At 43.1% G+C, this 27,115-nt stretch overlaps 1 protein-coding gene across 19 annotated transcripts in view; it reads left to right on the top strand.

The window, feature by feature from the left end:
* NRXN3 (neurexin 3) overlaps positions 1–27,115 on the top strand; it is a 1,132,087-nt gene that overhangs the window by 914,547 nt on the left and 190,425 nt on the right. For all 19 annotated transcript variants that reach the window (XM_053378036.1, XM_053378027.1, XM_053378045.1 and 16 more), the window contains one exon: positions 7,197–7,378. In XM_053378036.1, coding sequence (XP_053234011.1) covers positions 7,197–7,378 — 182 coding nt within the window. The remainder of the gene's footprint in view (positions 1–7,196; positions 7,379–27,115) is intronic.

The raw sequence follows: 27,115 nt of genomic DNA, 5'->3' as shown, positions 1-27,115 counted from the left end.
TTGCACATTTTCACTCATTTGTGTATAATATAACTGAAACCGCTGTATAATTTAACCTGGAATAATTAAAGCTCTCTCATCCTGCCACATTGATTAGTGGGAGAAGCAGATGGGGAAGAAGGCATGAAGTCACACCAAGAAGCAAGATTAATGAAACACAAGCCAGTGTTATTTGTATAAACTATAGTTAGAAATGCAGGGTGTTAGAGTTCAGAATACACAAAATGTTCCTCAGGCCAAACAGACAAGAGAGTATTGAGCATCCAGACTGAGTTCAGTGTAACACAAAAGCTCACAACCTATACTTTGTATTACCTCAATTTTCTCTGTGCGTCTTGTACTATGGGACCAATGTGCCTACCAAGAGTGTTGCTATACAGTTATTCCTATTATCCCCAGCCAGCATGGCCAAAGGTCAGGGATGATGGGGGCTGTCATAATAGAGTCATAGAATCCTAGAGTTGGAAGGGACCCTGAGGGCCACCCAACGTCATTGAAATACAGAAATCCAACAATCCTGGGAGACCAGCAAGTGTTGTCATCTTTGCTTAAGATCTGGAATAGCTGTTGATTATTGCTATGCTTTTATGTGTCTTTGGGTTGGCAGTGGGGGACAGGGTGCAGGCTTCTCATTAGGAAAGGTGAGAGCCTACATCCTGTGAGGAAAGTGACTTGTATTAATTTGCTGTCATTTTTTTTAAAAGACAAACAAAGCAAGCAGCCATGCTCTGAGTTGCTGCTTCTGTTTTGCGTTTCGTCTGTCTCTTTTTCTCCTTCCTCTTCATTCTTTTAGCGAAGAGGAAGCCCAAGCTCCTGTGAATGTCGAAGAGAAATCTGTTTAATTAATGTCAAACAATGTATGTCTTTTAAGGAAGAGATGATGAGATTGCTGTGCTCATATTGGGTCTCTGAGGGTTTGTCCGTCCAAGAGCAGAATCTTGACGAGAAAAGCAGCTGGTTCATGAGAACTCTTTTAAGTGGGGAAGCACTGCTTTCCAAGGATTATACTTTTGCCCTGGAAGCTTTGCATTTTCACAGGGCTCTCCATTCCGTTTTGATTTGTTCTGAGGCAAGGTAAAGCTCCTTCTAAGAAAAAAAGGATATAAAGAGACTATTCCTTTATGATGGATGGAACAAGACACTTCCTTGTTTCCTCCTTGAAAGGGTCCCCCATTAGAATAGAGATCAAATGAACCAGCACATTTGATGGCAACACCACATACTCCTTCAGCCCTTTTGATGTCTCTCCCCAGCTCCTACAAGTATCTCTTGCCCAATATATTATGCACATATAAGAAGAGTAAATGAGAGAAAAACTAAAGGGCTTGCCCTGGGAAGCCCAGGCATAGTTGTGCTCGCTGCTAAGTGGCCCCTGATTGGTTGGGATCATGGCGTGTAGGAGAATTAAATGGCACTAGAGAAGTGGGAGGGAGAAGGAACGCAGTGGCCTCGTTTGCACATAATGTTGGGCCAAATTATGGCTGGTCATGAATGAGTAAGGGGGGCTGGTGCCTGCAGAGAAAATTGCAACTGATTCAGTTCTCTTCCAGCCCTGATGCTGTGAACCTGAGCTCATGGTTTTTACTTGTGAACCTGAGCTCATGGTTTTTCCACCATAAACAAACCACAAGCAGTCCACCAAGAACAATCCTTGTTCCAGGGAAAGGGGAATCTACCCAGTGGGGTGCCACAATAGAGAAGCCTATGCCACCACCCAACAAGCCGATCCCAGTGGCAAGACAACAAGAAGAGCGCCCTTTGCCTCATTTTGCTAGCTACAAGATTCATGACAGCTAATATGGGACACAGTCTCTAGATGGCTTTGATTCAGAGCTGAGCTTCTGCATCACTAAGTGGACACATGAGAGCTTCAGAGATAAACCAGTGCAAGCATACCTATATATTCTGAAATGAATACATCACTCAAGCTCTTTAAGTTTGGTAAATCATTCCAGACTCACACGTCTGGACCCATATCCATTTCATCCCAATGATATGATATACCATTATTTGTATGCTGCACATTTTCTATTCGCCCCCACCCCCAAGTAATTCATTATATACAACTCAAATAAGTGTCAAGATACTCACACCTCTCTCCACCACCTAGGAGAGCTTGTCCTTGGGTACTTATCTTTCCTGATATTCAGGTTATACTTTCTCAGTTTTCCCTTGTTAACACCTTCCTACTGATACAAGATTGCTTGAACCAGAGAGCCTGGGTATAGTGAGATAAGTGCCTGGCTTTTATTTTGCATTTCCTCGCCTTTGTGCGTCTGTCAGACCTTTCGTCTTATTTCAATGCAATTTTGCAAAAGCATTAAACACCCAGGTGAAAGTGCTCAAGTCTCCCTTGTTTAATTGGCACTTCAGTGCAGTTCTTGCCAAGGTCTTCTTTGCGTGTTGAACTGGGTCCTGCTGTAGCAAGCTAAATGCACTTTAATTGTTTGCGATGTATTATGGATTCCAACCTGACTGCCGTGCTGGTTACTAAGAATATGCTAGACAATTTCAGCGGCTTGGTAACTTGCAAATCCTGCCGAGTAAGAAGACCAAAATATGCCCTGCTAGCAAATTTGCCTTCAGTTGAACTGATAGGTTCCTGCTAGCATGGGGGAAAAAATTTACATGGTTACGATGATTAATAAACATAATAGGATCTGAGCAGTAGAATTCTGAGCATCCCGAAAAGCGCCCCGTCAGAACTACTGTACTCAGCAGAAGGCCTGTAATGGAACGGTGGGTATCCATGAAATAGGAAAATTAAAATTCTGGGGAAGAATAGGCTAGCAGATAGTAATGCTGTTTGGGCATTTCTGGGTCTCTTTACTTTCCAAAAGAACAGGCTTTTGTGGAGGTCAATTTCTCCCTTTATTAAGCAATTGCTTAATAAGTTCCCAGTCTTTGTACAGAACAGGGCTAAAAATAAATAAAAGGCTATCATCTATATTTACTAGAGATTACACGCAAGAGAACAAAGGGATGGTGATGAATTGGGGGGAAGGTAGCAAACTGTGTGTGTCCTGTGTGTTATTTCAGGTGGAAATTGTTTTATTATTTGATTCATATTCTCAGACTGCTGGATTAACAGAACAAATAGGAGGTTTGCTTGTCACAAAGGAGTTCATGACCGCACTCAGAGATTCATTGGTGTTAATTTAAATGGCAGAAGTATTAGATGTTTTCATTGTCAGAGTTTATGGACTGGGTTCCTTATATATTTTGTCTCTGAATATATTTAATTGGAGTCTCTTAGAAGTTGGTGGTTTGTGCTTGCTTCTGCCATTACAGTCTGCTCCTCATACACCAGACACTCAAATGCAAACTCACTTTGTCCATTATGACACATGACTGGTACAAGCAATTGTTCTGGTGCTAGCAAAAATGACTAGCAGCAGTTTCCTGCAACTCAATCTGGATTAACTGAATTCTAAAGATGCAATCATATGCATGCTTATTTAAAAAGAAATCCCACCATTTTCAATGGTAACTACCATAGGTGCCAACTCCCTGGGCTGGGCACCCACAAATTTTGGCGCCAGGACCATGCACGCTGCATTGCACCCACAGCTCCGGGAAACCATGGTCGCAGGGTCAAGGGCACTCCTGGTAATTACCCCCATGCAACTAAGGACAGGATTGAAGACTAAGGGTACAGTTCTGAATGCATTACTAGGGATTAAAGCAAGTTAAACACAGCAGTACTTACATCCAAGCAAACATGCATTAACTGCACTGTGAATAAGCTATAGAATAGGCCACAAATTGAAAACACGTGAAATGAGTATGTTTTGCGTCTTATTCTCTGCACATAAGAATCACATTGTGATTCCCTTTCTGATACATTCTAATTTAGGTCTGTCCTAAAGTATGTGTACTATACAGCACATGCATATAGCATCAGTCTGCACTGCTATGAAAATCTTTAGGAGCTGAGCATCCTTTTAAGTTTTGAGAAGTACAGTTTAAATGTTATATAGGACCATTGAGTCTAAGCCTGTTTGTGTCTTGAGGGAAAAGGTGGCTCGGTGGCTCTGCTGCCGATAACTGGACTTGGACCTTGGAGTCTGCTTGCTCCACATCAGGATCAAAAATCTGATCTTCCCCATCATGAACAAGTAACTGGCCTGTACCTATAACTCACTTAATTTCACATATATAAACGGAGGAGAAGCTTATTAAATGCAGTGATTAAAGTAAGCAATATTGTTCCAAGGTATTATAGGGATAAACTCTTTGTGTATTGTGGAGCGGCTGGTAGTTTTATTCTTTCCTCAACTCATAATTCAAAAAGTTTCCTGTACTTTGTCAAGGTGTAGTCAAATTTATAGGGCTTATGAGTTACAATGTAGGGTGGATATATATTGTTTACAAGGATTCTGATTTGTGAAATGCCCCTACAGGGAAAATCCATTAGGTGCCCCACCCTACAATATCTTTTCACAGATACACAAAACAGTGCATGTCTTCATGTCAAATTCCATCTTGGGTGTAATTAGCACTCATGGGGACTCTGATATGCACCGTGTGCAGCCAAGTGACTCTTGGGAAGATGTGTGAGTATTTTCCATAGTTTGTCTTCTCAGAACCTGCAGTGAGTAGAACGAATGCAATTTTTAAAAGCGATCCTTAAATTCTTCCATTTGTGAGCTGAACAAAAGCCTTTGTTGGCTAGATTCTATTTTTCATTTTAAAGTGGCTTTCTTCCAGTTTGCATATAGCATTAACCACATTCCTAGGTGACTCAGTCCAACTAACAAGCACACTTAGGGAAGAGCTAGACATGCTGCTCAACTAAGGGCTGAAAATGGCAGCCTCATGTCTCCCTCTCCTTACAATGCTTAGACAGACAGAATTTCATTTCTCCGCATTTCTCTGCCCTGCCAGTGATGTGCACAAAGGGAAATGCATGATGTGACAATGCCATGCCATGCCATGAGCAATTTGCCTAAATGCTCAGGGAAGAGATGGGAGAACTTGGCACTGTCTACTGTTTTAGGCAGCAGTTGCAGGTCAAGCATCACAGTCTACTTCTACCACGAATGTTACTAGTGAAAAATGTCCTGGGGCAAAGGGCACATGCAAGGTATTGCAAGTGGGAACAGCTCATCCGATGCTTTAGAGTCACACTGCCAGCCATCTGTTTCATGCACTGATTTACACCGTGTAATGTTGTGAGCTGGCATAATGCGAAATGTAGTAGCTTACTAATAATTGAGGACAGAAGATTGTTGAGGGCTCCGTCATTCAAAGAGGACTGTTTGAATTACCTGCACATCGAGAGAAGCCCTGTTAATTCATTATTAGAGACAGCGCTAATTAATACAAAGAGATGGTTTGTGTTATTGTGGCAAGCAGACACGGCGTAAACATCGCAGAAGTCTTACGCCCACCGCAGTAGAATCTAGGAACAATCTTGAGGCTAGGCAAAGGTAGACATTGCAAAATGATGAAGCCTGTATAGCAACAGTTACAAAGAGTAATGGTAAGTGTTTAAGAAGGCATAAAGGTGCTAATCATAGGGAATGGATTAGGGACACGAAAAAGGCAAAGCAGCTGAAGGAAATGGGAGTACAAAATGGCAATGATAATTATTTAAATGAGATAGGCTGTTTTGGGAGGGGGGAAGGCTAGGTAAGAATGTGAGAAGAACTATGCTGGATCAGACCAAAAGTTGACCTAGTTCAGCATGTGATTTCCTCCTCTGGGATGCCCCAAAGCAGGTCATGAAGGGAACAAATCCTGCTGTGTTGTTGTTCTTATCCTTCTCAGCAATTGGTATTCAGTGACACAGGCTGCATTCAAATGGCAGTTTGTTCCATTTTCATGATGTTTCTCTAACAGTTAAGTTCTGAATTATATTTGAGCTTTCACACAGCATAAAAGCCACTTCTCATTTCTGTGTTATTTGATTCCAAAAAAACTAATAATATGGAAACAAGCACCAAATATGCACTATATTCCACAATACTTCCGGAAGTGGCTTTCACATCATGTGAAAACTCAAATATAATGTGGAAATTAACAGTTTGGGAAATGCCCTGAAATGAATTGGGACTTAATTCCAGTTAAACATTCAAAATATTGAGCTGTTCTTGAGTCTTATTTTCTCGGCCGAATATTCTGGCCTCTTGCAAAGCTTTGAGAAAAGGAAGTCATCCCCTACCTTTCTATATCAGTCATTGGAAGGGAAGTTATTTCTCCAGATCATGCACTGAACAACCACACCTTATCTCCGTGTGCAGCTAGCTGGTTGATTCCCAAGGATGTATCGTTAACTGAATTGGGTTTTTTGTTTTTCTTTAGAAACAACACAGCTTCTGATATTGCTCTGACTTGTGTTAGTGATAATGGAATCATGGGTGCATGATAAAACCTACTAGCTGTCTTTATTGCAAATGCTTCTTGTCTTTAGTTGGAGATGGGCACCTGAAGCACAGCTTAACTAAATGGGTACAGCAAAGCCTATCACCTGTGATTTATCTTTCCCTAAAAGGAAGTACCACTTATCTGTTTGTGGTTCCCTTGTTAATCCCATGTACGTTCACTTAGGATAACCAGAAATAGCATGAATATTCATTTCAACAGTGCTTGGAAGGCACTATTCTAAAAGGCCATAATAATCTGCATAGCAAATGCTCTTTAAGGCAAAGGCAGAAAAGTCTACATTCAGTGATGGGATTGGCTGCTGGTCAGAGATTTGATGGACTTGGCAAATGTATATCCTCCCCCCCAATTAAAGCCTTTCTGGTCTTCCTTCCCTCCAGGTAAGGGAAGTTATATGGCAGATTCACCAGTCAGGAGCTGCAAACTATAATATGCCAGGCTCTGTGGGAAGATTTTAATGTACATTTTAGAGATGTGGAATGAATTTCAATGCAAAAGAAGCCTAACTGGGTTGTTCATCACAATATATAAAAGGCTTTTAGAGACGATGCATTATCTGCCTTGTGCTATTATGCAGTAGAGTCTGAAAATGTTCATGCATATCTCTTTAGCGTTTGCTTTGTTATTAATTCATTTTGTTCACAACTTTAATTCAGGGTGACACAGCCCCCACCCCACCCCCTAGGCCTTGGACTTCATCACTCTCACAAATGGAATATCGTAGTTAGACACAGTGTTATCTGCTACAATTGCAATGCTACTGCAACTGGGTAGGCTAACTCGTAGATTTCTCTTGTTCTGTTTTGAAGCTGGTGCCACATATATATTTGGGAAAAGTGGAGGCCTCATCCTTTACACCTGGCCAGCAAATGACAGGCCCAGCACGAGGACGGACCGCCTTGCTGTCGGGTTCAGCACAACAGTGAAAGATGGCATCTTGGTTCGGATCGACAGTGCGCCTGGCCTTACTGACTTCCTGCAGCTTCACATAGTGAGTACAAGACTCTTATCCTTCCTGTACGCCTCACTTCCTCTGCTGGCTTTGCTCCATTTTCTACAAACCAGGAGTCTTAGCAAAAGACAAATAACAACCCCTAGACACGTACACACTTTAATCTAATTGGCCCAAAGTACAGCACATAGGAATAAATACACAATATCCGAGCCATGCAGAGAATTTGTGATTGGATTGAATTGAATACTGCCATTTCCCCACAGTTATCGTAATTGTTTATAAAGTGTTATAACTGTGCGCATCAGCCTAAAGTTGCTGTACTAGTTGGGGGTTTGATTTGGTTTACTTGTTTTTGGTTATTCTTTTTTCTTTTTAAAGGTATATACCACCTTTCCACAGTTTGGTGCTCACTCCATGGAAAGGCTCTGCATATTTTAGAGCCTTGGCAGCTGGTGCCTATAGAGTTGGTGGCTGTGTTTGCAATGGCTGCTGCCCATATATTGAGTTGGAATGACAAGATTGGCAAAAACAACCTACATGGTCTGTTATTTAGATTAAGACTTCAGTGATATTTCTTTGAAATCAGCAAGTGGCCTAAAATGGTTTTGATACAAAATCCTGATTTGGTAACGTGTGTATAGTGTGTTGGACCTAGCGGCACAGCGGCAATATATACTGTTTATTGTTTATCCAATGAGATCGATTTCTTCTTTGTCCTAATCTATCAGATGAGAGCAATTGCAACAAATCTGGTTTTATGTGCAACGGAATCCTATATAGTGTCAGCTTGGTTGGGTGATAAATCATGGCTTGATCGTGGATTCCCAGTGAGCTGCATATCTGAGCAGTGAGGGTTCAGCATGCCATCTTAGTTGGACAAATTTAAGGTTGATTTGTTAGCAGTACTATACATGTTTTAACTCATAAGTAAAATGCACTGAATCAATTGGCCCTTACTCCCAGGTAAGTGTGCACAGGATTGCAACCCTAATTCATGTAACCTCATGTAGATAACCATGTTATCAGTGTATCCCTTTATCATGATGTTCTGCTACTATATGTGCATAATGCACCTATTATGCTTATAGAATCATAGAACTGTACAGTTGGAAGGGCATGGTTTATTTTGAGGCAGAAGGCAACCAAATAACCTAAGCCCATTAATTTTGATGGGTTTGTTCTGAGGATCCCACCAGTGAGGTTTTGCAGAGCCTAGTTGCTCACAGCAGCTGCAGCAGAAAGTGGGAGCCCAAATCAGGCCCAGCAGATCCTGGACTGGTTCAGCCCTCCCTCCTCCCCACATGTGTCCTGCCTGCATGTTTGGTGGGTAGTGATAAGCTGACTCAGCCAGCAGAACTGAGCAGAGGGATACCTCCAATCAAATACCCTCCCCAGCCCAGCATAAAGAGTTCATCCCACATCTCTGCCAGTTGGGTATCATCCCATATGTTTCATGTTATTATACCAATAGTGCTTATTAATTTATTCTAGGTGTATACTCTGCTTTTCAAGGCAAAAGGCCTTCACAAAGCAGCTTACAATATAGCTAAGCTTGTACGAGCACAATTTAAAGACAATAAAAAATCAATTAAGAAACAGTTCTCTAGCTGCCTCTCTTCCAGTTCTTTGCCTAAAAATAGATTTTCCCTAGGCTTAGATTACAGTGCTGTAGAAAGAATTTAGAGAAGAACGTGGATGGAACACAAGAAATATCAAAGAGGCTAAAAAGGAGGGCAGAGCCTGCCAGGCGAATCACAACAATGAAGGATAGGTTTCTGCTGTAAAAGTAATAAACCTGAAAATGGGTTGGCACATTCAGCAGGCACCGTTGTCCAGAATTTTTGTGATGCCTCCGCAGGAGCACCTCTGTCTCTGCCTAACCCATGGGACCAGTTTGGGTCAGGTCTGGAAGAGCCACATCATCCAATGTGCAGAGTGGGGAGCAAGTGTACAGAATTCTTCTCCCTACATGCCATCCCTGCATGTGGCAGCCACCATGTTCCCATTGTTCACAGGTATAAAGTGATGAGATCCGGATAGATATCAACTAAATATGATGCTGGCTTTCCAACTCACGTTGGACATCCCTTCTTAATAACCTCCCTCTTGACATCTTGCAGACAGCTCCGGGGAATCACCGGACGTTTATTACCACATAATTTCCTTATTTGCATACTGGTTGAGGGGAATACAAAAAGGTATCTTATTAATTTCTTTTGTAGATGTAATTTATGGAAAATCCATTTGGACTCATTTTTTAATTATGAGCCCTTTAGACACTCTGGAGATTTATGTGCTCAGGCATCTGTTTTGTATGACAAGAATCTATAACCTCTGAAACCTTTTCCCTGCTGATTTACAGTGCAGATGTGAGTGAGCTGGCAGCCCAGGGAAAATGAATGGCGCACCCTCCAGAATCACGCGGCTCATGAATTTCTAGGCATTTATGTTGTGCAGGGCTGAATCTAGAAGAGAGAGAAAGGAGAGAAGGAGAGATGGGGGCGGGAAGAGAGTCAACTGCTTGGTGCCACAGAGAAGGCTTCTGGTGCATTTGGGTGGCTCAGCCTTTTGGGATAGTAAAGAATAGGGGCAATACCCGCAACATGGGTAGACTGCAAGGTTTCAACTGGGGACCAGGGCATCTGCACATGCCCTCACCTTACCTCACCACAGCTGCCACCTTGTGATTTACAGCATGTAAAAATGCTCATCGAGAGTAAACAGAGAGTGAGCAGGACAGCTGTGGCTTATGATGGATATTGTGCTGCTGATGTCTACAGGGAGAGATAAATCACCTGCCTGTGCAGCGAAGCTTTATTTTGCTGTCTTTCATTTGGGTATTTATTGCAAACTATCAGTGCAGCCCTATCTTATCCCCAGTAGAGTTATAAAAGAAGTCAATTGGCTCCAATTCCACAGATGGCTTGGGAGGGCAGGTGAAGCTTGAGGGTGGGAGTAGCCACTTTTAGCTCCTGTAATGCAGCCGACGCAAGAAAATTCTCTTGGTCTTCTGTGTTACTAGATGGAAAGGAGAACTGAAATCCTAGGTGGCCTATAAGATGGAATTTTAGCAGGGGAAGTGTGTCATCATGCATTTAAAGCACACAGCTCCCCCCCTAAAGAATAATGTGAAATGTAGTTTACCCCTCCCAGAGCTACAATTCCAATTATCCTTAACCAACTACAGTTCCCAGGATTCTTTGGGGGGAAGTATGTGGTGCAAGAGACAGAGAGACCTGGGAATTAGCTGAAGGCAGGAAGTAGGGTCTGTTTCTGGGGTTCAGACAGTTTGCTGCCTGGTAAGAGCACTTGCCCCTGTAACACTCTGTTGTAAATAAAGCAATTGCAAAAATGGCATAAGCCTCTAATAGTGTCTCCTCCAATTTAAACCAAACGTGGTTCATGTTGCCTCTGGAATCTCCTATATTTGAGAAAGTGAGGAGACAGCATCAGCATTAAGCTTCAAGGATTTGACCAGTGGCAAACCTTTGGCTTTAAAAATTTCAGTGGTGCCCCGTGCAAGGCCAAAATTTGGCGCCCCCTGCCACCTCTCACCTTCCGTTCTGCTCAATTCACTCTGTTAAAGTTGTGGAAACCTGCAAGGCCCTCTAGTGTTGGCGCCCAGTGCAGCAGAACCGGTTGCACTGCCCCCAAACCGCCCCTGATTTGACCTAGAACAGTTTACATGTCTGAAACTAACCCAAACTGTGACTGAGTGTTGAGACACAGTGATAGTTTTTAGAGTCAGCCAGTGGAATAAAAGAAACATTCAAGAGAAATCAATATATTCTGCTTGAGTGATAATGGGCTATATAAGAACAGCATGGAAGTGCCTATGTTAATATTCTATTTTTAATAATGTGACGTTCAGGAAAATAGTATGTTGATGTTTATGGTTGTTTGCTTCCATGAGTTTAAGAGCTTTTTGATTTCGTTAGTCAGCTGTGTGAATAGAATTGGCCTACTGAGGATACTTCAACCTGCATCAGGGTTGCTACCTATTTTTTCTGACCCTGCTCATTCGCCCTTAGGAGCAGCCCAGAAATTTGGCAGGTTATATCTCTCCTGGCATGGAGATCAGGCTGGGAGCTGGGTGCACACAGCCCCCGATGTTATTCTTTGTAGCTAAGGCTGTTTGCCATTATGCCACTTCAAATTGTCTTGCTGACCCTCCAAACAAGCCTGAATCCCATCTTTGTTGCCACTAGTACACCAGGTGTATAGCTCAGTGCAGCAGTGCAAGAAATAACTCTGTGACGCCCTGTAGCTAAAGATGATGGATTTCTGATCCCCAGCTGCATTCAACCAGCAAGGAGGCTCAGTGCACTGATATGGGGATTCATTAACCACCCACTCAACAGACATCATATGCTTAAATCCTTGTGCTTCCAACTGCTGAATGCTGAAAACTTCTTAATGCTACTTTGATGGATATATAGCAAAAGAAACTCTAAGGCTGAATTGCCACCAAGGGAAAAACTGGTCTGTTGGGCTAGTAGCTTGTGAGGCAGAGGGTTCAGGTCTGGGAGCAATGCTGGAATTTCTCCTCCCTTGGGCAAATGTGATCGGTTACTAATGGGTGGGGGAGGAATGGGTGGCTAATAATTCTGTGTAATTCTGTGTAATGGTACTGAATAGCACTGGCAATTCAACAAGGATCTTTTACTGGCCTGCTGGTTAGCTGCATTTATATCTCTGGGAACCTCTCTCTCTCTCTCTCTCTCTGTGTGTGTGTGTGTGTGTGTGTGATTTATCAATGCATCTCTGCCCTAGGAAAAACCATACCTGTTGATTTCTGTCTGATGCTAGAGTTTCCACATAGCAGCTCTTTTAGGAAAGTACCAGATTGCTTAGGAGTATAATGTCAAGAATTATATTGTCTAGGAATCCTTTTTAACCCAGGATAAACTCAGCAATTGGAGGGAGGGAGTTGGGGGGGAATGGTGGAAAATGACAAATTCTTACTAGCAACCCAGAAGTTGCAAGATCATAAAGGAGAGAAAGAGCACATTTTCTCACTGCTAAAAATCGTGGCGGGGGGAGAGATGAGGTAACATATGGGTAATTCTATCCCATGTGGTAACCACAGATATTTGTTGAACATACTAAACTGCTATCATGCAGAAGCTATTGGGATCATTCTCTCTTATCACATTAGCCAGTTCTCTTACAGTACAAAGCAAGCTGTGGAGGTGTTAAGCTTACACCTTTGCTGTAAAGTAATTGTATGTAAACTGCATGCTAAAATACAGTTCTGAAAGCAGTGCTGAAAAATTCCATTGACTTCATTTGGGCTGTATGAATGTATCTGGATTGTGGCCAGAAATATTCAGGATAAGTGTATGCTTTCCCCTGGCTTCCTCTCTTGCACTTGCACAAATAATTGCCCACAAAGAGAAACAGAATTAAATTTGACTATAATCAAAGCTTCTAGCTTCTTAGGTTTTAGTCACCACCTGCATTGCAGCATCCCCAAAAATCAAAATCCCAGCCTCATTGCTAGTGGATGGCAGCAGGGTGCAGCAATAATTCAGTGACCACTTAAGCACCGAAAGCTGCCTTTTGGAGGAAATTAAATAGGGCAATTATTAGTTTAATTTACCCCTGGCTTGATGTCTGATGTGCCCATTGCATCAAAGGTTAACCGCTGCTTGATGCAATGTCAGACTGCATTGAAATTGTTCCAGGCCCTGATTAACTATTAAATGTGTTTTTTAAAGGCAGACTAATAGCATTAATTACTAAAAGGAGGTAAATGAAGTTCAGTCACATTAAAATCATAATATATTTACACAATGTCTTTCTTCCCATAGGGTCCTTAAAGTACTTTGCAAAGAACAAGTCCAAGGGATCCCTCTTCACTAAGATGCCATCACATTTGCAGCTCTTTAGTAACATGCAAAGAGTGGCATTTTAAAATATTATCTAATTAATCCCCACAACGTCTCTACCAGAGAGATAAATATGAGTATTGTGTGTCTTGTCAGAAAGACAGAGAAAAGCGTGGTTTATGTGCACAGAGAGCAGTGCATTAGATCGTTGAAAGTGTGCATGTAAATGGATTTACACTGCCGTGATTTTTGATGTGCACATCACATGGATGTTTGTTTGCACTGATGTGGTCAAATCATGGCACAATGAGGGGATTACATTAGTGATAACACATGAAGAGCCTGCATCTTACACTAACCACTTGAGTGTGTGCATACACATGATCCTAACATTTCTGCTATTTTGAGTACCCCCAGTTAACATCCACACCCACTGCCTGGTCCTCATATTGTAGGGAGGGGCCTCAAAACCACACACACATACCAGATTTCACACACTAAACAATGGCAGAGAATGGAATTGTTTGTTCACAGGAATAGAGATATGGAGTCTATGCAACTGAAGCTACCATATAACTCAAGCTGCCATTCCATGTTACAAGTACCCGCTATGTCCCACATTCATCTAACTCACTGGATACAACCCTTAGTTTATTTCACAGTGCAGCCTACAGCCCATGCTATCACACCTGTTTTTGCACAGGTAACCTGATCTGCAACTTCCAGTGCATTTCCCCCCTCCAAGTTTTGTTTCCCACTGTCTCCTGAGTTTTAGAGCACTGCAAACTTGTACTTCATTACTATCCTGCTATAGTCCTACCTAGCCTATGATTTTAAGGGCCCACAATTAGGGGGGAAATGAGACTAGACACTGTTGCAAAACTCCCTACAGAAGTGATCCAGGCCACCTGCCAGAGGAATCCTTTGAGGATAAGCAAAGCCTTTTGCCCACCATAGAGGGAGATTAGCTCAGCAGAGATTTGAGCCTTGTTTGCTTGCATACATAGCCAACAGCTTAATTAAACCTACCTATTTAAAGTGGTGAAAACCTTCTCATAAAACCCTCTTATTTAGTTGAAGTCTGACATTTTTGTGAAGCTGAAATCTTTTCTTAATTGACACGAGGTAAATGGAAATAATCCTTTCTTAATCCGAGAGGAGGTTGCTCTGCAGAGGTTTGGGCTGCTTTAATAAAATTGATTTACAATTCACATTCCCAGCTGAATAGGTGCAACTGTTTTTGTTGGGGTGTGTGTGTGTGGACAAATAACACAGAAAGGAACAAGACCTAACCACAACACTGCCTGGCTTCACATCAGCTCCTTTGGGATGACATTGCTGTCCTTGGAGATCTTTCAGACAAATATATATATAGGGACAAAAGCAGGATTTGCTTAGCGAGGGAGATCTTTTGGGATCACAGCCTGGGGTGGTATAATTTGCACTAAGAGGCACCCCCCTTTAGTCAACATCACAATATATAAAACATAATTGAACTGGAAAGCTTCTTGTTAATAGGAAGAGCTTGTGTTAAAACAGGCTGATTTTCTGACCTCTCTGTTTAAAAGTTGAGATGGGTAAAACAAAAACAATTCCATTCTCTGCCATTGTTTAGTGGGTGAAATTGTGTGTGTGTGTGTGTGTGTGTGTGTGTGTGTGTGTGTGTGGCTTTGCAGCCCCTCCCTGCAATACAAGAACCAGGCAGCTCTCCTGCTTTCTTTCCCAGTTTCATATACCTGGTGCTTATTATTTGAGTGAGTTGTGGCTTCCCATGAGGTAGTTCATAATCTAGGGTAGGATATAACAGCAGCAGAGGATATTTCTCATCTGAAGCAGATGATAACACAAGTTGCTCACTTTAAGCCCAAATTTACCTCTGCTGCTCACAAGCCTGATAATAGCTTATTTTTTTGTTATTGCTGTCAATTACTGAACCCAGAAAAACAGCCTCTTGAACATAAACCTGTAGAGTTAGAGGCAGCCTGGCAAAGAAATGAATCTCACATGCTTGCACCTTTCCCTCAGCCATATGATGATGGATGAGATGCACTTTCTTACTCTGTTGACGTGTGCTCACCACACGTTAAGGGTGTCAGTTTCTTTTCCATGCGGGTCTTGACTAGTCTTCTGAAACTTAAGGAAGGAGCATTAATGAAGGCAAGTAAGAGCTGTCTGACAGTGGAACAGACTGCAATGGAATATGGTGGACTCTCCTTCACTGGAGGCTTCTAAACAGTGGTTGGACGGCCATCTGTCAGTAATTCTTTAGTTTTTATTCTTGCAATGAATTGCAACGTTCCTTAGGGTCCCTTCCAACTCTACAATTCTCTGATTCTGAGCTTCTTTCTGGAGGCTGCCTTTGACAAACCTGGGTTCTGGCACAGCCAACCTGCCCACTATGATTTCTTCCTAGCTGCAGTAGACCCACAGCTTACATGGGGACAGCACATAAAGCCAATATCATATATAGTTGAAACACCTTGGGTGCAATGGCAGCTGGGATTGCCAAAGTTTCCCCCCTGGATGCCTGCCCCCTTTTTATTTATTTATTTTAAAATAATTGACCTAGCACATAAAGCTGAATTCACACGAGTTAAATGCACGTAACTTGCACATAATGTATGTAAGTTGTGGGTCTACTGTATTTTAACAACAGACTGAACTCACACGGGGGGATATGGAGTCCGAAGGGGGGATTGCTTCTTGGCAAATTTTGTTTATTATTTATAGATTTAATTAATATATTTGTATGATGCTGAATGCCAAAATAGATTCCAAAGTTTGAAATAGTCTTCTAAGTGGTTTACAAAGTGTATGCCCTGGCATAAATTTGAAGGAGCTTGTGTGGAATGTAGGTGTTGCATTGCTTCCTAGTTTGCAAAGATCATGGAGCTGAATGGGTTCATCCACTGATTAAGCTGACTCTGTCATAAATTGTAGGAGAGGCATAGTTCAGTCCATGGCATTTACACTTAGCAGGACTGAGAGAGATATTTGCGTAAGACTATGGAGAGTAGCTGCTGGACCAGAGTGTAGATCAGAGATGGGGAACCTATGGCCCTCCATACGCTGCTGAACTACAGTTCCCATCATCCTTGACCATTGGCCACGCTGGCCGAGAATGTTGGGATCTGCTGTGTGGGATACCTTTAAAAACATGGAAATGGCATTTGAACATACATAATGCTGATCAGTGTGGTGCTGCTGAGTAGACATGGGAAATAAAAACAATGGTTTTAATTATTATTTTTTAAGCAGAATTATTTATTACTTTGAATAACCTAGTCTTTTTGCCCTGACTGATCAAAACATTCTACTCCGCCCTAGCCCAAACTTTTTTGTTCTTAGATACATCCAATTCTGATGCATCCCACCACCTTCAGAGACTATGAATAATTCGCCTCCTGCATTTATATTGTTACCTTGAAGGTATTTATAGTGTGTGATCATATCACCTCTGAGCATTCTCCTCTTTCCTGTACTGTATAAATTTAGTTTTTTCAGTCTTGTTTTCTAAGTTTTATTCTGTAGCTACTGCACTCAATCATTTTTATCTGCTATTATTTCTCCCTAGTCCCTCATATAGTTTTCACTCTATAGAAACCTGAATTAAAGATAGAAACCTGATCTGGCAAGCTACAGGCACAGTTGGCTTCCATGATCAGCTGTGGAAGGCACACACATACAAATGCATGTTGTTCCCTAACCACTTTTAGTGAAGCCTCAGCAGCATTTGCTGTGGAAGATCAATGGTGCAACTAGGTCATTTTTGATGCTGAACTTAATGGTCTTTCAAGGGACCACTTTAAACAATAGTTGTTGTTGTTGTTTAGTCGTTTAGTCGTGTCCGACTCTTCGTGACCCCATGGACCAGAGCACGCCAGGCACTCCTGTCTTCCACTGCCTCCCGCAGTTTGTTCAGACTCATGTTTGTAGCTTCGAAGACACTATCCAACCATCTCGTCCTCTGTCGTCCCCTTCTCCTTGTGCCCTCCATCTTTCCCAACATCAGGGTCTTTTCCAGCGAGTCTTCTCTTCTCATGAGGTGGCCAAAGTATTGGAGCCTCAGCTTCACGATCTGTCCTTCCAGTGAGCACTCAGGGCTGATTTCCTTCAGAATGGAGAGGTTTGATCTTCTTGCAGTCCATGGGACTCTCAAGAGTCTCCTCCAGCACCATAATTCAAAAGCATCAATTCTTCGGCGATCAGCCTTCTTTATGGTCCAGCTCTCACTTCCATACATCACTACTGGGAAAACCATAGCTTTAACTATACGGAACTTTGTTGGCAAGGTGATGTCTCTACTTTTTAAGATGCTGTCTAGGTTGGTCATTGCTTTCCTCCCAAGAAGCAGGCGTCTCTTAATTTCGTGGCTGCTGCCACCATCTGCAGTGATCATGGAGCCCAAGAAAGTAAAATCTCTCACTGCCTCCATTTCTTCCCCTTCTATTTGCCAGGAGGTGATGGGACCAGTGGCCATGATCTTCGTTTTTTTGATGTTGAGCTTCAGACCATATTTTGCGCTCTCCTCTTTCACCCTCAATAAAAGGTTCTTTAATTCCTCCTCACTTTCTGCCATCAAGGTTGTGTCATCTGCATATCTGAGGTTGTTGATATTTCTTCCAGCAATCTTAATTCCGGCTAGGGATTCATCCAGCCCAGCCTTTCGCATGATGAATTCTGCATATAAGTTAAATAACCAGGGAGACAATATACAGCCTTGTCGTACTCATTTCCCAATTTTGAACCAATCAGTTGTTCCATATTCAGTTCTAACTGTAGCTTCTTGTCCCACATAGAGATTTCTCAGGAGACAGATGAGGTGATCAGGCACTCCCATTTCTTTAAGAACTTGCCATAGTTTGCTGTGGTCAACACAGTCAAAGGCTTTTGCATAGTCAATGAAGCAGAAGTAGATGTCTTTCTGGAACTCTCTAGCTTTCTCCATAACCCAGCGCATGTTTGTAATTTGGTCTCTGGTTCCTCTGCCTCTTCTAAATCCAGCTTGCACTTCTGGGAGTTCTTGGTCCACATACTGCTTAAGCCTTCCTTGTAGAATTTTAAGCATAACCTTGCTAGCGTGTGAAATAAGTGCAATTGTGCTGTAGTTGGAGCATTCTTTAGCACTGCCCTTCTTTGGGATTGGGATGTAGACTGATCTTCTCCAATCCTCTGGCCACTGCTGAGTTTTCCAAACTTGCTGGCATATTGAGTGTAGCACCTTAACAGCATCAGCTTTTAAAATTTTAAATAGTTCAGCTGGAATACCATCACTTCCACTGGCCTTGTTATTTGCAGTGCTTTCTAAGGCCCATTTGACTTCACTCTCCAGGATGTCTGGCTCAAGCTCAGCAACCCCACTACCTGGGGTGTACGATACATCCATAACTTTCTGGTATAATTCCTCTGTGTATTCTTGCCACCTCTTCTTGATGTCTTCTGCTTCTGTTAGGTCCTTACCACTTTTGTCCTTAAACAATAGTATTCAGTTGCAAAGCATACAGTGAACATCCCCCACTCACACATTCCATGCCTTAGACTTCTACCTTCCAGATACTACTGTAAAACAAAAAGTAGTAGAAGGAATTTGGCCTTCTTGGGCCGTCTTGGCATCCGCACCCTCCCTATGGAACACCCTCCCATCAGATGTCAAGGAAATAAAGAACTACACAACTTTTGGAAGACATCTGAATGCAGCCCTGTATTGGGAAGTTTTTAATGTTTGGTGTTTTAGTATGTTCTCAGATATGCTGTGAGCTGCCCAGAGTGGCTGGGGAAACCCAGCCAGGTGGGTGGGTTATAAATAATAAAATTATTGTTAATATTATTATTGGCAACCCTGATGATATATTTTAAAAATACAAATGCCATATAAATAACTTGAAGTGGAGGGCGGTGGGTGGGAATATACCAGGATGCACTGGGCTTGGACAGTAGCAAGCAAAAGAGGCAGAAAGAAGATGTAAAGGGGGGGTGGGAAGCACTGTTCGCCAACATTAATGAAGGCTCGTTTTGTGAAGAATCAGAGGAATGGCTACAAAATCAAAACATAAGATGGATGCAGATTGTTAAAGGTTCAGACTGCTGCCAAGCTTACGGCAACCACTTATATATTCAGAAAAGACAAGCGGTGTCATTTTTCCTAGACAGTGCCCTTACGGTTGTAGGGACAGGACATGTTTGAATACTTCCCTTCCTCCCTGAACATAGAAAGGCAGCATGCCAGGCAGAAGGTTAGGATGAACCTGTTCCCCTGATGTGCTGGTTTTCTACATACAGGGAGGGCCCCCCCCCCCTGTGGAGGAGCACTGCAGCCCTCCAGCCTAAAGTGGTGCATTCCAGAAAAACAATAATTGCCCCTTGCTTCTGCTGTCTGAAAAATAAAATAACTAGGAGCTTATTCCCCCCCCCCCAGAGAGAGACTGATGCATTCATGGTTCTTCCCTATACTGGTAAAGGAGTGTGCCCCCATTATCCTCCCCCTGCTGCCACCCTGAGTTAGCTCTTTCACCTTCTGTGGGTATTTAAAAAGCACGTCCGGTAGAGCCAAGGCAGCAAGGAAATAAGCACCAGAGCGCTTCCATCCACCTCCTGAAAGCCCTTTTGATTCCTGCAGTTAGTTACAATATTTACAATTTGTCCCCATTAGCATTAAAAGAGCATCTCTTTCATTTTATTTCTCCTTTAATGATACTGCCCATAACAATTTGATTTGTGAGGCAATATCCCAAGCGTTGCTTCAGTGTCTTCTGCGCTCATACTGCAAAGGCCTTCGCAGATCACTTCCTCTGCCCTCTGATAATAGAAAAAAAGAGAGAGAAGCCACTCTGCTCAGATGCTGCCCCATTGGTTCTATTTCCCATCCCTGCATTATGCCTAGACGAGGAGTGGCTAGAGACAAAGGGCAGGTTTTTAGTTTGGATTTTCAAATGTTGGGAGTAGGGATGGGGGAGAAAATTGATTTCAGTCCTTTTGAAAGGTGAATCTACCAAAGCTGCATTTTCTGAAGAAAACAAACAAAAACACAAGACCCAAAACACAGCCATCCTTTGGAATTTGCACTTATCTGAATTGTGTGGTGCACTTCTGCAGCAAATTTATTCTTTCAAAAATTTGTATATTAGGTAGAAGTGTACATAAAGATGAAAATGTTAGTGAAGAAAGCATACACAAAAATGCACTGTAGTGCTTGCAAAAAGGAGTACATTAGTCAAAACTGCATAGAAAAAATGTGTTGAAAAAAAATTAGAAAGTGATAGAACAGAAACCGATAGATCTTTCCATTCCACTCCACTGCAGGAAAGAGTGCATTGCGCAGGGTGTGTGGAAGCGTCAATGAAAAACCAGATTGTGGGTCATGTTGTGGTGCTGGTGGAAGTTTGCTTTGCTGGTGCTCATAATTCCACCCCCCGCCCTTTGTTTGAAAGGGTTGCCCAAGGTTTCCACTAGTGCAGAGGGATTATTAAGGGTCCCTAGGATCAGCCAAATGACTACCAGAAGCCTTGCCCCCAGTATAATTAGTTTCACTTGTCCACAGTGCTGTCAGCACATAGCTAAATCCTACTGGTCAGTTTATAGCGCCGCAGTGCCATTGTGTCGTATGCATGATCCCTGATTGGCTGGGATCTCTGTAAAAACGAAACACATTCAAAATTGCCCCTAAGGCAAAGGGAGCAAACAGTGGGGGAACACTGGCCCTGAAGAGTTGTGAACAGCCATTAGCTAAAAAATAAAATAAAAAGATTACAGATCCTGGGACTGAATTGCTGAAATTTTCCCAATAGCAGAGCTGCTAGGAGGTAGAGGGCCCAGTGCTCATTTGCTGTGTAGCCTTCCTTGAATGTTTGAAGAACGGCAAACCATCCAGGCTGAAGCGAGACTAGAGACCCATGCAAGGCTTTGAATCTCAAGCCATCTCCTGTATCAGCCACAAAGAAGTAGCTGCTTCAGATGTGTGTGTGTGTGTGCGACTGGGGATTAACTGCCTGCATATACAGCACTTTCCTTTCTGTGGCACAATTACGGTGAGCATGGGATTGGAGCCGAGTGGCGCTTTGATTGATAGATTTAATGATGGGGCTCTGCAGTTTACAAGCAAGTGTTTTTGAGCTCGGCTATCATCCCCCAGCTCTCTTCCAAGGACCTACCAACGAGGAAGCAGTGCACTGAGAAATACAAAAAAAGAACAAAAACAAAACAAAAACCCCACACAATTCTGGCTCTGCGGAAAGGCACGGCTTCTTTCCTTTCTTCCTTTCTATTCTCACTCACCCCCGCCCACTCCAGCTGCTGCAGTGTTTATACACAAAGATTTTTTTTAAACCATCATGTCGTGCAAGCAGAAGATGTTCTTAGAAATGCAGCTTGGCTGGCATCTCATCAGAAGCAGTCCAGTTTCAGCTGCAGCTGATGCTCCAAAGGCTGGAGAATCCTGATGGTCTGTTTTTAATGTGTGTGTGTTTTTTAAGCTCTCGCCACAGGGCATTCCCCACTGCTCTGCCAACTCCGGCTGCCTCTCACTCCCTGGCTCCCACCTCTCTCCTGTCGTGGGATCATCCTTGCGCACTGATTTGCTGTCCCGCACCCCTTCCTCACCCATTTGGTTGCCCGAAGCTTCGAAGCTCTCAACCAGTTTCCTTCCACACATGGCACTTGTTATGTAACCTTTTGTGCTTCTCTGCACGTCCCCACCTCACCCCTTGGGATGCTGCTTCCTCGTTTCTAACAGTTTCAGCAATATGTGGCAGCGTCAGGTCACTTAAAATATTTGGGGGTGGTGGGGAGAGAACCTGGACTATCAGTGTAGCATGCAGAGGATGGACAAATCTGACAACACTTGAATCACAGAATTGTAAAACTGCCAAGTTGCAAGGGACCCCAGGGGTAATCTAGTCCAACCTCCTGCAATGCAGGAATCATAGGTTGTTGTTGTTGTTGTTGTCATTAATCAATTTTCTCACCTGCCCATCACCTTTAGGTCCCAGGGCAGGTTGCAAAAATGCAATATCAGAATCAATTAAAACAATTAAACCACAGAGCCTAGGACTTGCCGATCAGAAGGTCGGCAGCTCGAATCCCCGCGACGGGGTGAGCTCCCGTTGTTCGGTCCCTGCTCCTGCCAACCTAGCAGTTCGAAAGCACAAAGTGCAAGTAGATAAATAGGCACCGCTCCGGCAGGAAGGTAAATGGCGTTTCCATGAGCTGCTCTGGTTTCGCCAGAAGCGGCTTAGTCATGCTGGCCACATGACCTGGAAGCTGTATGCCGGCTCCCTCGGCCAATAAAGCGAGATGAGTGCTGCAACCCAAGAGTCGTCCGCGACTGGACCTAATGATCAGGGGTCCCTTTACCTTTACAATAAGATGAACCAAGGTGCGTCTCATATATATATACCCTTATGAGTTGGTGATCAGCACAAAATATAGCCTTTGGTGTCGTCGGCCCAGTCTGGTAGAGATTCAGCAGATGCCTTCTGTTTTGACTTTTGAACTTCTGTTTCAGCTTTCAAATGCTTTTCTATTTTGTCATGCTTAGGCAGGCAATTAAGAATATCTTTTTCCATAATAGTTAGCTGATTTCTGTTTTTAACACATACACACACAGTTGTTTTATAATTGGTATAAACAATAGTGGTATACAATTATATAGAAATAATAAAATCATTTATTCATATTTTAAATAAATATATAAATCCCAGGTGTCTAAGGTCAGGGTGAAAAGGTGTGTCTTCAGCATATGGCAGAAGCTAGACAGCAAAGGTTCCAGACCCAACTCTGTGGGGATTCCACCACATAGGAGCTTCCACCCCCCCTGAACCTTTGAGGGTGGTAGAACTATCAAGAGGGTCCCCTCTGCCAGTCTTAGCACCAAAGAGTCTATAGATAAGGCAGTCCTCCCCACCAATACTTATGATGATTTGTTTAGGGCTTTAAAAAAAACCCAAGGAGACATTGAATTGGTTCTGGAAGTGAACTGGCCACCCTTTTGAGGGGGTGGGAAATGTGAAAACTCCTTATCTTCTACTCTTCGAACTGCTATCACGCTGGGAGGGAGGACAGTGAATGAGTGGGGAAGTTCAACACAATCCCTTTTGACTACACACTTGTTATAATCTCACAGAGACTACAAGCCCATGGGTTGCGCCGTGGGGATGTGGCTCCCACCCAACTGCACCTCTGTGGCTGAAGGGGACTTAAGATATGGGCTGTGGGATGAAATGGACCCCAAAAGAGAACGGGGAATGATTTCAGTTTTTCCACCTTAACCAAGCAACTCTGTATACAACTGCATTACACACGGAGTTGCCAGCCCTTTGCCTTACTTCTGGCTTGGGGGTGGGGATGGGGGGAGGATGATAGACCGCTTGCCTCCAGGGGTTTTTCCCTTGGACTGTCACTCTATAGCTTCATTCTGTCAGAGCACAAGCAAACACCTGAATGATGTCAGCTCTGGAAGAGAAGAAATGTGCTACAAGAGACATCAAAAGGGAATGAGAGAAGAAGGGAAGGGTTTAGAGTAGTCCAGTGAGAGACATTCTTTTTCATTTGTTCACAAGGAGGAAGACATTCACGTGAAGCATTCCTTCTGAGCACCATCTCTCACCCCTCCTGCCCAGTTTTAAAATAAGAAAAAGCTCTAAAGCCTTGTAAATTTTTTGAACGAAGGGCAGTCTAATAATTATTATTTTAATTTATTACCTACGCTTCACCCTAAGGTCCAACGGCGGGTTACAACAATTTAAAACACAACATTAGAAACAATTTAAAACACAGTCGCAAAAATTGGGTGGGTCCCAACAACAACAACAACAATTTTGTCTAAATTTAAATCTCTGGCTTGAACTGTGTACAGTGGTACCTCGGGTTACATAAGCTTCAGGTTACATACGCTTCAGGTTACAGACTCCGCTAACCTAGAAATAGTACCTCGGGTTAAGAACTTTGCTTCAGGATGAGAACAGAAATCGTGCTCTGGCAGCGCGGCGGCAGCGGGAGGCCCCATTAGCTAAAGTGTTGCTTCAGGTTAAGAACAGTTTCAGGTTAAGAACGGACCTCCAGAACGAATTAAGTACTTAACCCGAGGTACCACTGTATATGTTGTTTATGGAAACAAAATATTGGGGTGTGCACATAGCAAACCTCACATATTTTCCTTGATTCCTTCCTAGTAGAACTTTCTCTCTGAGGACTGGTTTCAATATCCCACAGCTAACCCTGAGAAAGCACAATATCTTACTTCTGTCCCACAACCCTCCTACTACTGTTATGGCTCAGAGAATTTGAAAGTAACCCGCTTAATTAATCGTGAACCTTGTAAGGGATGTATAAATTACAAGGGTTGCCATCAGAGACTGGAATTTAATTAGAGGCACATACCAGAAGGGCGGTTTTTGTGGGTTTTTTTTTAAGTCTCTGTGATTCTGTGAGTCTTGCGCATGTGGTGCAGAGTCATTGTGCACACTTTGGAAGGCGGAGACCTGTCCACCGGAATATGCTTGACAGGGCTGCCGATCACCCGGCAGGGTTTAAAAAGAACAAATTTCTCTTACCATAGTGTTTCTCTCTCTCTCTCTCTCTCTCTCTCTCTCTCTCTCTCTCTCTCTCTCTCTCTCTCTGTGTGTGTGTGTGTGTGTGTAAGGCATTTGGCTGATTGCCAGGATTCTTTCACAAAAACAGCAGTGGCACATTCACTTTGTTTCCTCGCTTGAGCTGTGCAACATGCTTGTTGCTGAACTGAGCCACAGCCAGCAGCAGTTGGCAGGGCAGGGGTGCTTACTGATTCACCCCTTCTCCCCTTCCTTCTAGTGAGCCACAGTGACACCAGTGGCAGGAGGCCAGGTCAGCACCGCCAACAGCTTCTGTCAACACTACACCCTTTTGCACACTTCTGCTGTGCACACGGCTGTGGGGACGCAGGCATGTGCTTCTTCAGCTTTACTTTGCTATTGAACCCAAGCAGAAACTCACCTTCCTCCTTGCCAAAGCCAGGCACAGGAAGGGGGGAAAGGAGGGGTGGTTAGCTATGACTTGTAGACCGTTACTCACCTTTAGGGGTCGTCAAGCTCCATCACCTGACCTGCCTTGAATTTTGCCTTTGGACCCATCCAGACTTCCTTTTGTGCCAAGTTTCTATGTATGTAAACCTCTATGTTTGAGTGCTTCCCCTCCCCCCCCCCGGCTCTTTCTCTATGTACAGTGGTACCTCGGGTTACTGTTGGCTGTTTGCAGTATGGTAGCGCTGCAGAGAGCTTGCTGGGGAGACCATGCATTAAAAAGAAAAGGACTCAAAAATAACTTAAACAAGGTTTTAATAAGAAAAACAAAAACTCCCTTTACACTAAATACATTAACAACCAAACCAGACCCAACCACCAACCCATCCCCCAGGGTAATGGGAGAGCTAGGTGCTGCTCCTTATATACTACACCCAAATGCTGACACACCTTAATCAAATACAACTCAGCAGCACCTGCTATGCTTCACAGCTGCAAAGCTGGGTCTCGTTATCTTGCTCTGGCCCTTGCTCTGGCCCCTTAAAGACACACATCGGGTGGAACAATGATGAACCTTTACATTTAAAGAAACCATTCAACAGTTACATACGCTTCAGGTTACATACACGTCAGGTTACAGACTCCGCTAACCCAGAAATAGTGCTTTGGGTTAAGAACTTTGCTTCAGGATGAGAACACAAATCGTGCTCCGGCGGTGCGGCGGCAGCAGGAGGCCCCATTAGCTAAAGTGGTGCTTGAGGTTAAGAACAGTTTCAGGTTAAGTACGGACCTCCAGAATGAATTAAGTACTTAACCCAAGGTACCACTGTAAATCCACTCTTTACCACTGAGTTGGAGCAGCAGAAATCTGTGGATAACCCAAATTGTCATGTGTTTCAATTCAGCGTTAAAGAACATGTTTTCACAGAGAAAGCACAGGGGAGCTGTGCTCAGACATGGTGCTTTAATGTGCAGACCTATGCCTAGAAAATGTGGGGCAAACAGTAAGTATGGAAGAGGTCTTTGTAGCCGTGTGTGTGTGTGTTTGTCAGTCATATCTTATACCACAAGGTCTGTATGCACAGGGCTTTTTATTCTATTTTCACAATATTTCCATAACTGTTAATTTTCACATGATAATCAAACATGGAGCAAGTTTAGCACTCATTTCCATTCGCAAACAGATTAATTTTTTTCTGGTAGCAAATAACACAGAAATGTGCGCTAAACTTGCACTATATTCTACTATAATTACAGAAGTGGATTTGATGTTCTGTGCGAGCTCAAGTGTAACGTGGAACTTAACAGTTAGAGAAAAGTCATGAAAATGTGAATGCAGATCAGGTTCATCCCATTGACCCAATGAATGGCTGTACCAGGATTTGTTTCTTTTTAAATGCAAATAGCATCAGCTGTGGGGTGTGGAGGGCAATTTAACTATTTCCTCCTTTCTACACTCCTGAACAACAAATGCTTCTTCTAAAACTAATATTTCTTTTGGGGAAATTGTCCCTTGGCAACACTGGGGGCTTTCTCAACAATACAAATCTGTGACTGTTTCATCAGAGGAGGAAATTGGGATTGGCTTCAAATTCCACTTTTGTCAGAATCCTGTGAGAATCCAGGAATGTGTAGGAACCACTTGAGAAAGCTCATTTGAAAAATACGATATGTTTTGGCTACCCTCAAAATTCCCCATGTAGCTCACATTTTCTACTTCAGGAGAAATTTCAGGGGCAACTTCAGTACCTGTTATTATTACAGTGGTACCTCAGGTTACATACACTTCAGGTTACATACGCTTCAGGTTACAGACTCCGCTAACCCAGAAATATTACCTCGGGTTAAGAACTTTGCTTCAGGATGAGAACAGAAATCGTGCGCCAGTGGCGTGGTAGCAGCAGGAGGCCCCATTAGCTAAAGTGGTGCTTCAGGTTAAGAAAAGTTTCAGG

Source organism: Podarcis raffonei, chromosome 1, assembly GCF_027172205.1.
Source record: "Podarcis raffonei isolate rPodRaf1 chromosome 1, rPodRaf1.pri, whole genome shotgun sequence".
NCBI lineage: Eukaryota > Metazoa > Chordata > Lepidosauria > Squamata > Lacertidae > Podarcis > Podarcis raffonei.
Note: the sequence above shows the minus strand (reverse complement) of the source record. Positions and strands in the feature narration are given on the sequence as shown.